The sequence below is a fragment of the Mastigoproctus giganteus genome, chromosome 2, assembly GCF_048544385.1.
Source record: "Mastigoproctus giganteus isolate SK-2022 chromosome 2, ASM4854438v1, whole genome shotgun sequence".
Classification (NCBI taxonomy): Eukaryota; Metazoa; Arthropoda; class Arachnida; order Uropygi; family Thelyphonidae; genus Mastigoproctus; species Mastigoproctus giganteus.
In genome coordinates this window covers 89771702-89788080 of record NC_143576.1, presented here as the reverse complement: position 1 = coordinate 89788080, position 16379 = coordinate 89771702, and the positions used below count along the sequence as shown (strand labels likewise).

The following is a 16379-nucleotide window of genomic DNA, read 5'->3' as shown; positions in this document are numbered from 1 at the left end:
TGAAATAAACAAACTGAATAGGAACACCACTGAATTCCTGATCAATGACACAACATTATGATGGCAATCATGCCCTGGCACCTCACTTTACCTGGCTCACCTCTTTAAAACCTCTTCCTTGGTGGAGAGAGGGGAGACTGTTTTCTGTCTCCCCCACCCTTGCCTCCCCCTTTTTCTCCTGGTGAGGCCTGGGCCAGCCTCACTGACCATATTGGGGTCACTTTCTCTATCATCCCCATACTTCTACCTTTCACCCCCCATCTTCAGTCTTCCCCCTTCTCTACCTATAAGGTGTAAGGTATATTCTGGTCAAACGGCACCTGGAGTTTCTCCCATCTCCATGTATGCACATTGTATTGGAAACAGAACACTGTCAAGCCAGAGATTTAAAAGTGTGTGGGCTGTGTAAGATGTTGTGCCCATTGTTCCTCTGGCTTATTGGCCGCCGGGCCCCTATTGAGAACCGACATTGTCCATTCACCGCCACGTGTAGGCTAGCCAGGTGTTACCAGTAAGGGATACTCTGGCAAGTTCTGCCACCTATTCTTCTGGGATTTCAGTGGCAAGGACCTAAAAAAAAATGGTTGAAGTGATCGTGATTGATTTAGGTAAGATTTCGTTAAAGAGTGCTGTGTGGGATTGTTCGCTGAAAGGATGAGTTCTTAGGAGCTTAAATGGTCGAGCAAAATTTTGTTGTAATTTAAGTTTGGATGTGTGGGACGAACGCTATGTAAGAGTAAGTATTGCAAGGAGAGACTGAAGACTGGGGGGATGAAATAGGAAGGAGCAGGTAGGCGAGAAGAGGGAACCCTCTCCCCTGCCTGGGGGAGTTGGAAGAAAGGATCTGCTTAAGGGAGAGCAGATTAAGAGTTGCCAATAGGCCATCTCTATATCATGCCACCATAGTGATCCATGTCCAGGTCTTGTCCATTTGGGAGGGGGGGGACCTGGATATGGTCTTGTCCAGCCTCAAAGCATAGTTTTTAATTTTCCTCTGCAGGTACTTGAGTTGCAGTTTAAAAGTAAGGTTATTATCCAGCAGCAGACCCAGGTATTTAAGCTGGGTATCAATTCGAACTGTTTTATTTTGAATCTTTATCTGTGGTAGTCTGTTTGGGTGCAGATGTCCCTTTAGTAAGACTGAGCAGGTTTTAGCCGCAGGGATTTATAGATTGTGTTGAGTTGCCCATTCTTGTAAGGTTTGAGGTCTCTATTTCCTGAAGCTTCCAGTTGTGTCCTGCTGCCTGCAGCAAGCATCGAGGCCAGGTCATCGGCATAAGCCAAAGATGTAACATTTCCTAGGTCTTTTTGCAGAAACTCAAGTACCATGTTCCATAACATGGAGCCTAGAATTGAGGCCCATGGACAGCCTAGTGACTCTGTATGGGGCTCTCACAGTGATTTTCTTGTGCGAGAGATATGGTGCAATGCATTTAAAGATATTTATAGGGAGATTTGCCCTTCTGAGCCTTGCCAGGACACTCGGCCACCAAAGGGTGTCGAATGCCCAGGCAAAGTCGACAGAGATGACAAGGAAATATTTTTGTTCACAGGCATTGGCCGCATTTATAATTTGATCCAGGGCATCAATAGTAGATCTGCCTTTCCTAAAGCCATATTGGTTGTCAGAGAGTAGGTTTTCTGCAGAATAATACATGCTTCTGAATTATTTGTTTCAACATGCATTCGAATACTTTACTTATGACATAGTAAGGCAATTGGATGGTAAGATTCTGGTAAGTATTGTCTTTTGGACGGATTTTTTAGGATTAGCTGGACACTCGCTGTTCGCCAGTCGAGCGGGAAGTAGCCTTCTTGTAGACAGTGGTTGAACAGTTTTAAAAAGAGCTTTGGAACGTATTCGATGGCTTTCTTTATAATTTCAGGTTCTAATTGGTCGAGGCCTGTAGTCTTTCTATTTTTTGTTAGATGGGCAGTGAGGTGTAAGTCCTGTTCCAAGAAGGGTTCTTCAGTCTGATCTGTGAAGTAGTTTTTATTGCTTTTGCATAGTTGGATCTGCTGCAGTGTTGAAGGATTTACTGCTGGGTGAAAAACAGTATTCAGGATATTGTTTATGGATTCTCTCCAGTTGGTGGTGGTTTGATTTAGTTGGGTTTTGGTGGAGCGAATAACTTCACCCCACCAAAACGAAATCACAAAATCACCAAAAGACTATTTGTGGTGATTTTGTACACCACCCCCCAGGGTTTATCATTTCCCACTGTAGAGACTAGGTTTTCCCGTGTTATTTTTTTCCTTTTCCGTATCAATGTTGTGTATTGGTTCCTTTTTTCCCTGTAGCTTTGCTTAAGAGCGGCAACCTCTGGTTCTGGTTGTATCCTACAGGCATGTTGGAACACTCGTCTTTTGGTGTTCACTTCTTGTCAAAGGTTCTGCAGGTCTCAGTTCCACCATGGGAAGTAGCCTTGGGACAGTTCTTGACTGAGGTTTTTTCCTTGGGATGGCTGTGGAGGCTGCATTTGTAATGATTTTTGTTACGGCCCTTTGATGCCAGTTGGGGGTCTCTGATCTGTTAATGTTGGGCATGGATATTTCGGGCCATGGCTGTGATACTAGTTTGGAACAGTGGCCAATCTGCTTTAGTGATGGTGAATCTCTGGAGTTGTATTCTTTGTAGGGTACCGCAATCAAGTGCTCCGGTCATCTGGAAGGTTATGGTGCGGTGGTCGGAAGTGGACCTGTCATCCTGCACTGTCCAGTTTGAGACGTGCCTGGCGAGTTATCTAGTTGACAGAGTTATGTCTATAGTAGACTCCCGGAGTGTGCTTGAGTAGGTGGCAAGGTTGTTTTGGCGATTTATACTGTGAAAGGGCTGTTGGCAAGATATTCCTCAAGTTGTTGTCCATTTCTGGATCTGCTTCGCTCCTGGCTTTGGCTGTACCAGCTTGGAAAGCGATAGTTCATGTCCGCACTGACAAGTATCCTGGCATTCGGTAGTTCAGCAGTTATGTTCCGGAGATAATTTATAACCGGAAGGATGTCATTACCAGGTCTGGAGTATATGGATACAGCATAGACTTCACCAGCAGGACAAATAATGTGGGTGCAGGCAGCCCAGGAATGGCAGAAATGAGTTGGGTTGTAGTGAAGTCTGGATTGTGAACCAATACAGCTGCCAGGGGGGTGTCTCCCTGGCACTGTACAATCTTATAGGTGGTGCGGTATCCCTTAACTTCTTTGGCATGGGTGTAGGGTTCTTGTATCAGTAGTAGGTCTATATTCTCTTCTTCTGCTTTGCAGCAGAGTTGGCCAGCAACTGCAATTACCCTTTGTGCATTATTTTGTAGGAAGCGTACTCTGTTTGAAATTTGCCGTTTATGGTGTGGTTCCATAATTGATCCTTTTCTGGTGTAGACTCTTTGCTTTTAGATAAATTGGACATTTGCTGTCCCTGATGGAATGCAAGTGCTGGATGTTTTGTGCTTTACAGTTTGCACATTTTGAATCTTCAGATTTATTTGGGCATGTGTGAAATTCATGGCCTTTTTGTGTGCAATAGCCACAAGTGGACTCTTTTTGAGTGCACGTGTGACTGGTGTAGCCAAAGCGGCAGCATTTGAAACATTTGGGAACAGCCACATGCTCTTTGAAGCAGTGGCTGCCCCAGTTTATGGCCTGCCAGGCTTTGGGTGACAATTCCACAACCCAGTTCATTGAGGTTCCATCTCGTGACTTGGTCTGATATTTAGGATTAATTAGGTTGGTAGGATCATCGTCGGGGTAAAGATGCTGTAAATTCCTCTGGTAGATTTCGGTCTTAACTGCTGATGGGGTAAGTCCCTTATCCATGTCAAAGATTATTATAGACGGGCCTTTTTCTCTGGGAGGCTCAGCTAGCAGGCCCAAGGTGGGTATTTTCACATTGTTTAGGATTTGGGGTGGATTCTCTTCAGTCTCAGTTTCGATTATTAGTCCCATGTGTGTCTCTTCTTTCTAAGTGATTTTATGCGTGTATTCTTCAGATCAGTGGACAGGTTTGTTATTAGTGATTCCTTTATTTGTTCGCTTGTTTGGGCAGCGTCTGTAGTCGCTGGTTTAAGCAGGACCAGATGCGGTTTTGGGAGGAAGGGCCTCCTTTTTGGTGCAGTTGCAGTATTAGCTCTTGGTGGGTTTTTATGGTTTGGATTCTTCAGCACGTCTGTGTATGTAGGGGCACGCTGTGTCATTTGTTTGCTCCTACACCACATGAATGCATCTAATTTGGCAACATTTACCTCCAATTGGTAGTGGACCTTCAGTAGTATTGTTTCCAATTTTGTCCAGAGTCCAACCAGGTCGCCACGGAGAGCTGTGGTAATCCTATTTGTGGAATCCTTAAGTTTGTTCTCAAGTTGAATCCTGAGTTTCAAAACTTTGTCTAGAACGAGGCCCTTAGGTAGAGCAGGGTCAATCTCCGGGGAGTCAGATTGTTTGCTGGATTCATCAGTGTTTTCTATCTGCGTAGATTGGATTTCCTCTTGTTCCTTTGCCTCCGTTCGAGATCTTGTTTCCCGATCAGTTCTGGGGGCAACGAATCTTTTATGTTTCTTTTTTGGGGTGGGAGTCAGCTTAGGGTCTTCTGTTTCGTCTGTGAGTTTGTTGACCAGTAAGTTGTCTTTATCAGCATCTGTAGGCTGTATTTGAAGTTGTTGTGGTGTTTCAGAAATTACATTTGCAGTTTTACCCTTTGTATTATCCATTTCTTGGTCTTTCCAAAATTTATCTAAAAAATTTATCAAGGATTCCTTTAATTGTGAGGGGACCGTCCTCTTTTAAATGATGTATAAGGATCCAAGTTTTTAAAGTTACGATAGTTTCTAGACATCAGTTACAACCACGTTACTGAGGGCACAGTCAATTTCATTAAGTAATTCATTTTACACATGACAAATAAATTTGTAAAAGTATGCAACAACAATACACAATAAGTAGTGATATTAATTGACAATTTTTATCACCTAACATGCAGTATTTAGCAGGTTTAAAGCAGTTCGCTCTTAACTGATCCAAAATGGCGGCCAATATGGCGATAGTAGCAGATCAGTAGCGCTGATCTTCAGCATGAATAAGGCATATAAAATAACTCTAGATTATTCAAAATATCTTTTTATTTATTTATTTTTTTTTTTTTGTAGCACAGCTACTGAACCTTATAGGGATAATAATTAGGAATTATTTTGTGGGTTATTGAGGCTTTCCAAAAGCTTGGTCCACTCCAATCAAAGCATGCAAAGTATTACTTTGCATGCTTTGATTATACTATGTAAACCTATATACTTACATCATGTTAGTATATAGGTTTACATAGGAGGTCATAATTCTAAAAATAGCTGTTCAAATGTCACAAAACATTACCTGCACATCCAGTTTAACTCCCTCTTTCAACTGGTACCATTTTCCTTCCAAAATTCGAGATGTTTTTTCATAAAAATTATAACTTTTTTAATGAAGCTTACTTATTGCATCATTGCACTGATCAAGGCACTAGCGCCCTCTCCTATTCTGCCTATAGTTAGCGTACTCTCCACACTAGCTCAAAATTCAATTACGTCTAAGTTAAATCGTGTTTATAAACATTTGACCTTTTCAATTCTAGCGCTTGCCCCATGGCAGTTTTTTTTTTAAGGCCCTAGCCACTAAAATCTCAGGAAACTAGGTAGCAGGTCTTGCCAGAGTAAAAATTTCAACTACTGGGTACCTGGTCTGCCTCCACAGGGCCAAGTGTGGGCAACATTGGGCCCCAGCAGGGGTCTAGCGGCTAAATGACTAGAAGAACAACAATACATAACACTACACTTACAAAATCCATACACTTTTAAATCGCTGGCCTTTACAGTGAACTGTTACACCTACAATGAAAGCAACGCAGAGATGGGAGAAACCCCTGGTGCCGTGAGACACGAATACACTTTACACTTTACTTAGTATAAGCAGATAATTTATTTATTATTTTCTTGCATATCCTCCACCAAGTTCCTAAATGCTGATCTCCAGTTAATTCTTCAGTAGGCAAAGAAAACTTAGTTAACTTTAATCCCTCCAAAACTCAGTCTTGTCGTATTTCTTGCAAAGAGTCTACTTTTCCTTTGCTTATATTCGATGACACTCTTAAGATTTCTAGACAAAATCACATATCTCTGCTAGGAATTACCCTAACTTCTAATCACTCTTGGCTTAAGCACATCATAAATATTGCTTCCTCTGCATCCAAAAAACTGAGTTTTCTTTTTGCTCTCAGTGTTACTTTTATTCTGAACAACTACTCTGTACAAATGTCAAATCTGCCCTACCATGAAATATTTTTCCCACTTCTGGACTTCAGCAAAAGAGGGCAGTCAGAGTAATTAGTTATATGTCTCTTACAAAGTCTCTCTCTCTCTCTCTCTCTCTCTCTCTCACAGATGTTAAATTTCTGCTGCATGCCTTTTCTGTAGATACTTCCACAGATACTGTTCTTCTGGATTGGAGTCTTTAATTCATCCAAACACTGCCAAACTAGTCCAAACTAGCCACAAGTAGTCTGCATCCACCATTTACTGCCCAACTTCAAACTTACAGAACCAACTTTTCCTTGCTTACCTCTTCTACTTCTGTTTTCTGGAAGAACGATGTGTATTTCCTGAAAATTACAGTCTACAGAAATTCAAGTCTAATATCAAAAAAAATCTTCTGTCTTAACCTACAACCCATACTCTGTACTAAGTCCTGAAGGTTCTAACATATAGTACTATAGGTTCCAACTGTGTGATGCTACAATCAGCATAGTGGAAAATGAAAAAAACCTGGGAGTAATTGTGCATTCAGATATGAAGTTCTCTGAGCAGTGCAGACAGGTGCTAGGACAGCTCTCATTTTGTCAATGATATACAGGAACTTTGCTTTAAGGGTAAGGAGGTGATTATCCTTTTGTATAAGGCCATGGTTAGGCTGCATCTTGAGTACTGTATACAGGTCTGAATTCCTCATTTTAGGAAGGAGGTAGAATTGCTGGAACAGGTACAGAGATTGGTGAAGGGAACAGAAAGGTGTTCTTACAAAGAAAGGCTTTAGTTCTGCAATTTGTAGCAAATGGAGACTAGGCTTCTGTGAGGAGATCTGATTGAGGTTTTTAATGCCTTGGATAGATTCAATAAGCTCAATGTTGATGGCATTCTTCCTCTTGCTGAGACTACTCACATGAGGGGGAAAAATTCAAATTGAGGAAGGATAGTTGCAGAATAGATATGTGGAAGTTTGCCTTCAGCCAACAGGTGGTTGATTGTTGGAACAAACTTCCATCAGGTGTGGAAATGAGTATGTTGAAATAATTGAAGGAAGTACTAGACAAATTCTTTGAGGATATAGAATGGTGAAGTGTGTAGTTTTTTTTTTTTTTTTTTCCTTATGCTTTTATAAGTTTACTCTTCTTGCATCATTTGCCAATACTAATACAAGGAACTTATACCTGATGGGGAGAGAGAGTCAATTCTGCATTATACATACAGGTTCTTCAAACACTATTGATGCACTTTTTTTACCTAAGGCCACAATTTTGGAAGAAAGGCAGCTAGTTCTTGTGGCATGAAAAAGCCCCTGCCCATTCTGCACTTGTTATGAACTCATTTCTGATGAAACAAGGCATTGTACAGCTTAACTACCCATCCTACTCTCCCAATCTTGCATCAGCAGTCTTCTTTCCCAAGATGTAAACTGCCCTAAAAGGAAAGAGATTTTAGGATGTTGAGGACCTAAAGAAAAACATGACTGCTGAACTGAATGTCACCTCTTTCAATGCCTTTGCTGTTTCTTTTCAGAATGGTGTAATGAGTGCATTTAATCAGGTAGTAATCACTTTGAATAAAAATAAAACTATTTATTTTTGCTCCTTCTCTTTGTCTTATTTTTATTGCACCAGACCAGGAACTTTGTATCATCTGTGTGTTACTACACTTTTTTAGTGGAAAATGAAAAAGATCTGAAGGTAAATGTGCAATCAGATATGAAGTTCTCTGAGCAGTGCAAACAGGCTGCTAGGACAGCTAATGGGGTTTTGTCAGTCATATACATAAATTTTGTTAGCGGGATAAGGAGCTGATTTCACCATTGCATAAGGCAATGGCCAGGTCATATCTTAGGTACTGCATCCAGGTCTGGAGGCCTCATTTTAGGAAGAATATAGAGCTTCTGGATTAGGAACACAGAAGGGCAACGAGATTAATGAAGGGAACAATGGCTGGTCTTACCAAGAAAGGCTTAATTTTTGAAAATTGCATCATCTGGAGACTTGGCGTTTGTGAGTTTATGATTGGAATGTTGTTTAAGGCTTTGAATGGATTGAGCAAGCTCAGTGCTGATGGGATTCTTCCTTTGAGTCTTTCTGTTGTGTAGACTACAAACATGAAGGGACGTAAATTCAAATTGAGGAAGGATGGTTGCAGAATAGTAGTGCCTTTAGCCATCATGTGTTTGATTGCTGGAACAAACTTCCATCTGCTGTCATTGAATTGGATAGATTGAATAAATTCAAGAAAGAACTAGACAAACTATTGGAGGCGGTAAATAGATGAAATGAATAGTTTTTTAAATTTATTTATTTTCTGGCTGATGCTGTATAAGCTTGCATCATTTGCCACTACTAATTCTACTAATACTTTATTGCCACACCTCGTAAGTTGGTATGAAAAAGTGAGATTTTGTTTACTTACTTTACAAAATGTTTTTTCACAATGATTTTAGTTACTCATTTTGTGAGCTCCCTCCGTCAGTTGTTTTTGGATACATATGGGCCTTCTACCAATGACTACCACTGAAAGAGCCATCTGAGGGAGTTTTAAAATTAAAAAGCGTCATACTTCTCTTAGGAGAAATGTTGCTAATTTTCGTATTGCAACACCAAGATGGCTTGGTATCGATTGATAACATCACTAAATAAGCAACTGGTGCCATTGTGAAATTTTATGCGTTATCTTGCAAACTTCAATTTATTCAATTTCTGTTTCTTAAAATATGAATACATCCAGAGATATGATTTTTTTTTTTAGTACATTTAATGAATAGCCTGTATTGTTTACATATGGGTTTATTAATATTAATTATCCTATAGAAGTAAAAATAATTTAAAACTTTCAGTTCAAGCAGGCAAATGGTAATTATTAAAATTTCCTTGTAAGTTTTAATTTTTCTGTTTGAAACACACCACCGTAGGTTAACAAATTTCACTGTTTAAGATATCTTAACTAATTCACATTTTAAGCATATAATAAACTGATATAGTTTTATCATTGTTACATTGATAATGAACTAGTTCACATTCTTCCTAAGTGTTCCCATTTGAATGCCACTCATTGGCTTACTTTAGTTTGTTAGTGTCATGTAATTGTTTCAGTTTATATCCTTTCCTGTCTCTTTTTCATTAATCAGTTATAGTTGCACTATCACATGTTAACACAGATAAGTAGAAATCACTCAGTTCACGATCGCTTTAATTATCCTTTTTTTTTTATGTATATATATATAGTACTGGTGTTACACTCTTCTCATTTGTATTGACAAATTCTGAAGGAACATGGACATTTGGTTTTTGTAGGCATGCACCACATTCTAATTTATGCACTGTAATTCTGAGGTAAGTAAAAAAAAAATATCTTTGAATGATCATTATATTGGTAGATTTTAAAAAATAAGTATACCAATTTTTTAATTACTTTGAAAAAATAACATATTGAAGTCCAGTATCTTTAGTTAGTATCTATTGGATGTGGGAATCTGGGATAATCAGTATTATCCATATGAGCCAGTGAGAATCAAAGTTGGTATAAGTCATCAGTTTTTAAAAAAATAGCTTACACCCACATATATGTTCCTTAACCTTTATTTACTTCCTTCCTTTTAATTAAGATATTGGTTCCATTAAGTAATCACAAGAAGCAGCACATCATTATCATACTGAATAAAGATTAGAAACTGTTCAGAAAGAGCAGTGTAAGTAACTATGAAGTTATCCTTACATCATAAAAATAATAGTTCTTATGATTTTTTGAAGAAATTATATTTATGATTACAGTAATTATTTTTAAATACTGTAATGTCGAGCAGCCTCTCAATCTGCTATAGTCATTCCTCTTAAAATTGAAACCCTCTCATTTACCTTTCACCATATTGGCGCCTCTGTAGCCAGGTGGGCAGGAGCAGCAGTGCGTAGCGCACCCTTCTTGATTAGACCAGGGTTCGAGCCCGTGATCACCAAATACAGAGGTTGTGGAAAGGTCGGGAATGGCCACCTCATATTCCCGGAGCAATATGGCCTTAGTTGCTAATGCTCCTAAAAAAAAAAAAAAAAAAACCCTTTCACCACCATAATTTCCTTGGACACTACCCATAACTCTGTGATAGCTACCTGCTAGCTTCCTGCACTATCATAACTTTGATAATACTTGGATTATTAGCGAGAACCTAGTGAAAGATATTTGGGCCTCTTTTACTTTTCCTTGACATGTTGAAATAAGTAACAGTCAGCTAGGTAATTCAACAAAATGGCCCTGTTAAGTGTTATTGCTTGAACACAAATTCCAGTTGATAAGGGGCAAGTCTGTCATCTATATTTATATTATTATTATGTTCCTGTTATTTATTGGACTTTCTGTAGTTATTCATCCATTTCCATCTCATCCTCTATAAAATTGATTGAAATGATATGTAAACAGGTGAACAAGATTATGCAAGTGCAAGCAGTGAATTTCCAGCTCAAAGAAATCATAGGTTTTTGAAGACTTTTGCCGTTTTATTTAATTAACTGTCATATTATATCATAGTCTATTAGTATCTTTATAGTCTGACAGCAACAGGAGTTATAGCCCCATAGGAGATGGATATCCCCTGCAGTCACAAACACAGGCCACCCCCAACAGTGAATTATCTCTTCCAACTCATAACCCAACTGAGGAGCCACCTGAAGAAAACTGACCATTTTAGCATAAAATCAGGTTACTAACCAATAGAAAACACATTATGAATTCTGTCTCCAGTAAAATGACATCATTAGTCACTCCACTAGAGCATTCAGTTCAGTTTATTATGAAGCCTGATTGATATTAGCAACATTTCAGCCCATCCAGCTTGTTTCACACTACTAATGATTCATATAGCCCTCACTGTTTTGTCTATTAAGTTTAATTTAATTTTATTTTTATTTTAAGTAATTTGGAATTCTTACTTTATTGAACGTTGCTAATGTTCTGTAAAAATATGTTATTTCAAAGGGTGATATTGTTGTACACGTTGGATATTAAGAGTAGGAGAACAGCGGAATTACTTAACAAGTACAGGATAATGTTGAAAAAAAAGTCGTGAGTTAGGGTTGAATTTGAAAGTGTCTGCAATTCTGCCCAGATACGATAGGAGGGAGTATATGATGAGAGCCTTGTCGATCAATTCGGCCCTGGAGAGATTGTGCAAGGCTCAAGGGGTAGAATTTTTCTCAGCCTGGTCTGTGCTTGTTAACAGGAGAGACTGCTTCTACAGGGATGGGATACACTTCAATAGAAAGGGTGCAAGAATGTTTGCTGATGCTATTGAGGCAGATTTAGGTGGGTTGGAAAACTGCTAGCTTGTGGGGATACATGGACTAATAGATTAACAATAGTCGCTGGCAGAGGTGAAAGTGATTCTTGCACTGCTTCTATTGAAATGCAATTGAGCAGCAGCCTGGAAAGCAAGACGATGGGGATTTCCAGGATGGCTGGGAGTCAGAGTGGAACAAGTAAATACATGGGCTGTGTTAGGGTAACTAAGAGTAGAAGCAGGTGCATGTATACTTGTGTGTACATGCACCTGCTAGGAGTATAGTTAATAAATTTGATGAACTTGAAGTGCTAGTCAACACATCAAAGGCAGATATTGTTGGGATATCAGAGACGTGGTGTCACATAGACATAAGCAGTGCAGAATTAGAATTTGGGGAGTACAATGTGTACAGAAAGGATAGACAGGACAGGAAGGGAGGAGGGGTTATGCTGTTAGTTAAGAAACACACAAAATCTAAGGAAGTGCATCCAATTGATATTGGTGGACAGTGCAACGTTGAGTCTGTTTTGTGTGACATAAGCACTGGGAAAGGAAAAATGAGAGTAGGTGTGTATTATAGGCCTAATGAATCTGATGAGTATAATGAGCAGTTGTGCAAAGAAATTGAGTGGGCCAGTAAATCAGAGTGTCTTATAATGGGGGATTTTAATTTCCCAGAGATTGACTGGAATTTGTGGGTTGGTCACTCACACACTAGCAAGGCTTTTGTGCATTTATTTGATGATTGTTTTCTACAGCAACATATTCGGGAGGCAGCTAGAGGGAGTAATATCTTTATCTGATTATCAGTAGTGATTCTTCATGCATTAAGTGGTTGGTTATTTAGTTTTTAGGAGCATTAGCAACTAAGGCCATATTGCTCCGCGATATGCGGTGGTCATTCCCTGACCTTCCCGCATCCTCCGTATTTGGTGGTGACGGGCTCGAACCCCGGTCTAATCAAGAAGCGTGTGCTACGCACTGCTTCATGCATTAAGAATGTGCAGATAAAGGAACCACTAGGTGGCAGTGATCATAGCGTGATGAAGTGAAATTTATTCAAAGACTACCATCAGGGGTAAAGGGAAGGGTTTTTGCTTTCGTAAAGGTGACTATGGTGGTCTGAGACAGTATTTAAATTCTATACAGTGGAATCAACTGATGATGTTACCAACAGCAAATTCAAAATGGGAAGCATTCAAAGAAATAATCTTGGAAGCTACTAGGCTAAGAAATATTAGTAGTAGTAGTAGTAGTGGCATGTGATGCAAGAAAGCAAATGTATGAGCTCATGCAGCATCAGCCAAAAAAAAAAAAAAAAAAAAATCACACCATTCCCTCCAAATGCCTGTCCAGTTCCTCCTTAAATTTATTCAAGCTATCAACTTCCACAACGACAGATGGAAGTTTGTTTCAGCAATTAACCACCCGCTGGCTAAAGGCAAATTTCTGCACATCTATTCTACATCTGTCTTTTCTTAATTTGAATTTATGCCCCCTTAGGTTCGTAATCTGAACAAGGGGAAGGATCCAATCAGAATTCAGTGTGCTCAATCCACGCTGAATTCAAGATTTACACCTAAATGGTTGACAGATGAACTAATTAGACATGTGGCAGAGAAGAAAAATGCATGGGATACATATAAATTAACAGGTGACACAGAAGCCTATGATAGATATAAGCTGGTCTGTAACCAAGTCACAATGGAGGTTAGGCAGGCAAAGGCAGATTACGAGAAATTTTTGGCAAAGGATGCAAAGAAAAACAGCAAAGAGTTCTTTATTTATGTAAATTCTAGAAGGAAGGGGATGAATCAGATTGGTCCACTTGATATCGATGGTTCATCTGTTGATGATCCTGCTCAGGTAGCTAACAAACTAAATGAATATTTTGCATCTACATTCACGCATGAGGAGTTATTCAGGGAGGGGAATGCCAGAGGGGTATTAAACTGGCAGTAAGCTAGATAATCTTGTAATAACTGAGAGTAAAGTGGAGGAGAAATTGTTGAAAATAAACTTAAGAGGGGCACCTGGGGTGGATGGAATCTATCCAGTTATATTAAAGGAGGCAGCAAAGGAAGTAAGCAAACCCTTAGCCATAATTATGAGAGCTTCCTTGGACTCAGGGTAGCTATCCATGGACTGGAAATGTGCAAATGTGACCCCAATCCACATAGGAGGATCATCGAAGTTCGACAGGGTTGTTAATGACACTAATGACAGTACGCTACTGCACCAGGATCTAGAAAAGTTGAGCAGATGGGCTGAGTGGCGGCAACTGAAGTTTAACATTGACAAATGTAACGTACTGCATATGGGAAGCAGTAACCCCAGAGTAATGTATCAACTCTGTGGCACCACACTGACAATGGTAGAGAATGAAAAGGACCTAGGGGTAATTGTGCAGGCAGATATGAAGTTTTCTGAGCAGTGAAGGTGGTCTGCAAGAGTAGCTCATGGTGTTTTGTCAATAATATACAGGAATTTTTCTAGCAGGGATGAGGAGGTGATTATCCCCTTGTATAAGGCAATGGTCAGGCCGCACCTTGAATACTGTATACAAGTTTGGAAGCCTCATTTTAAGAATTATGTAGAGCTGTTGGAACGAGTACAGAGAAGGGCAACAAGATTAGTGAATGGAACAAAGGGTTGCTCTTACGAAGATAGGTTTAAGTTTTGCAAATTACAGTGTCTGGAGACTAGGTACCTGCAAGGTGATCTGATTGAGATGTATAAAGCTTTGAATGGTTTGAGCATGCTCAGTGCTGATGGGACTCTTCCTCTTGCTCAGAATAATTGCCTGAGAGGGCATAAATTAAAATTGTGGAATGATAGTTGTAGGATAGATGTGCAGAAGTTTGCCTTTAGCCAGTGTGTGTGGTTGATTACTGGAACACACTTCCATCTGTCGTTGTAGAAGCTGATAGCTTAAACAGATTCAAGGCAGAACTAGACAAACATTTGGATTGTGTGGATGAGTGAAATGAGAAGGGAGTGTGTGTTTTTTTTTTTTTTTGGCTGATACTATATAAGCTTGCTTTCATGCATCATGTGCCCTTGCTAATGCTAACATTAGCAACATTCAGTAATTCTTTTTTTTTGTAGAGTATTATGTTTTATTCAATAATTGTTCATTATTTTATGGATTATTTCCATAAAATAATAAACATCAGAATTGTTATTATTTAATACTATTTAATATACATAAGAAAAATAAAAAAATAATAATCATTCCGACAAAAGTTCACCTACTAGTAAATTTATATTGATCTTTAAAATGATTCAGTGTGAAAAGTATGAAATATAAACATGAAGACAAAGTTAAGCTCACCTATAATATTTATATTTCTTTCTTTCTAAAAATGCTGTTATCTTATTTCCATAGATAATTTTAATGAAAAATAGCATTTTCTTCTAAAATTTAAAATAATTTCAGTCATTTCAGGATAATAAGCATATCCTCAAAAGTATTCATATACCACTATATTTTCAAGAAAATAATGTTTATTTGGGGACAAAATAACACCTGAGTCTACCTTTGGTCAGAATGATAGTCATGCTGCTTCTTCTTCTTCTGGTGCTACATTTGACTATTTGCTGGTAGTCAACTGATATTTTTTCTAGCTCATCACAAAGGTAGATTTAGATCTGGGATTCAATTCTTCAACATCATTTTCCTCAAACTCAATGTCTAAAAACACAGATTTGTGGCTGAGAGCAGTATATTGATTGCATATATAGACTCCATTTCCATGAAACTATCAAAGTCTAATGAATAAGGAATTGTAAACCATATCAGAATAAAGCATGGCCATGATATATCTAGGTACTATGTCCAGTGATCCAATCAAGACCATGAAAAAAAGCTCACACCACCACTCCTCCTCCATTCAGAAGCTGCTCACAAAAAATTAATCTTCCTAAAATACAAGAAAAAGTATTTAAATTAGGAAACAGGTTTTTACTTTGTCATCAAATTTCATGTGGCCTGTTTATAAATTAAACCTATTGAAATCTTTTGTGTGTGTTACATTGTTCCACAAAAAAACATTCACTGTAAGTAAATAAAGTTCAATGCAGTAAAGGCTAAATAATGGTTAGTTATTTAGCCTTTACTCCTTCCAAGTAGCATTCCATTAGGTGTTTTCATTGCACATTTAAAAATGAATACATTTTATGGGGCAATTATTAAAAAGCAACAAATCAGAAATTTTTCACAGTTGACTAGAACTCATATTATATGCACATAAGAATTAAAATCTACCCTTCGGTTCTATATAGAGTCAACACCTTAATTACTCTGCTGATTTAATATCCAGCATTGTTGGTGGAAATCTGAGCTCCTTGTTTGGTACTAATTATCCAAACAAGTGTATCTGAAAGCAGGAACAAGTGGATTGGCTAACCAAATAAAATCAGCTTTGACTATTTATAAATTTTTAATATAAGTTGTTAACCAAAGAGAATATAAATCTCTGTGTGTTGTATATTTCAGATCCATACTGTTTAATTAATGAATGAACTAGAGCAGGTCTGGCCAACTCGTGGGCTGCATGTGGTCTGCCACATTATTTTTTGCAGCTCGCCACATTATTTTTATGCTACTGACTACATCAGTGGGAATCATTCACTAGCTGCACCAGGCATGATAAATAACAAGAAATATAATACTAGCCCAGCTGTACTTCCCCGAATCCCCACCACTCCTTCCCTTCTTCCAACCGGAAACTCTGCAGATGGAAGTAATTGATTTACAGTGCAACAATGAATTAAAACACATTCACATCATGACATCAAAAATCAAGTTTAACAGCACATATGTAACAGCGGAAAAG

At 38.6% G+C, this 16379-nt stretch overlaps 1 protein-coding gene across 1 annotated transcript in view; it reads left to right on the top strand.

The window, feature by feature from the left end:
* LOC150089405 (DENN domain-containing protein 1A-like) overlaps window positions 1-16379 on the top strand; it is a 263359-nt gene that overhangs the window by 54104 nt on the left and 192876 nt on the right. The window contains exon 5 of the mRNA XM_090389970.1: window positions 9497-9604. Coding sequence (XP_090246096.1) covers window positions 9497-9604 — 108 coding nt within the window. The remainder of the gene's footprint in view (window positions 1-9496; window positions 9605-16379) is intronic.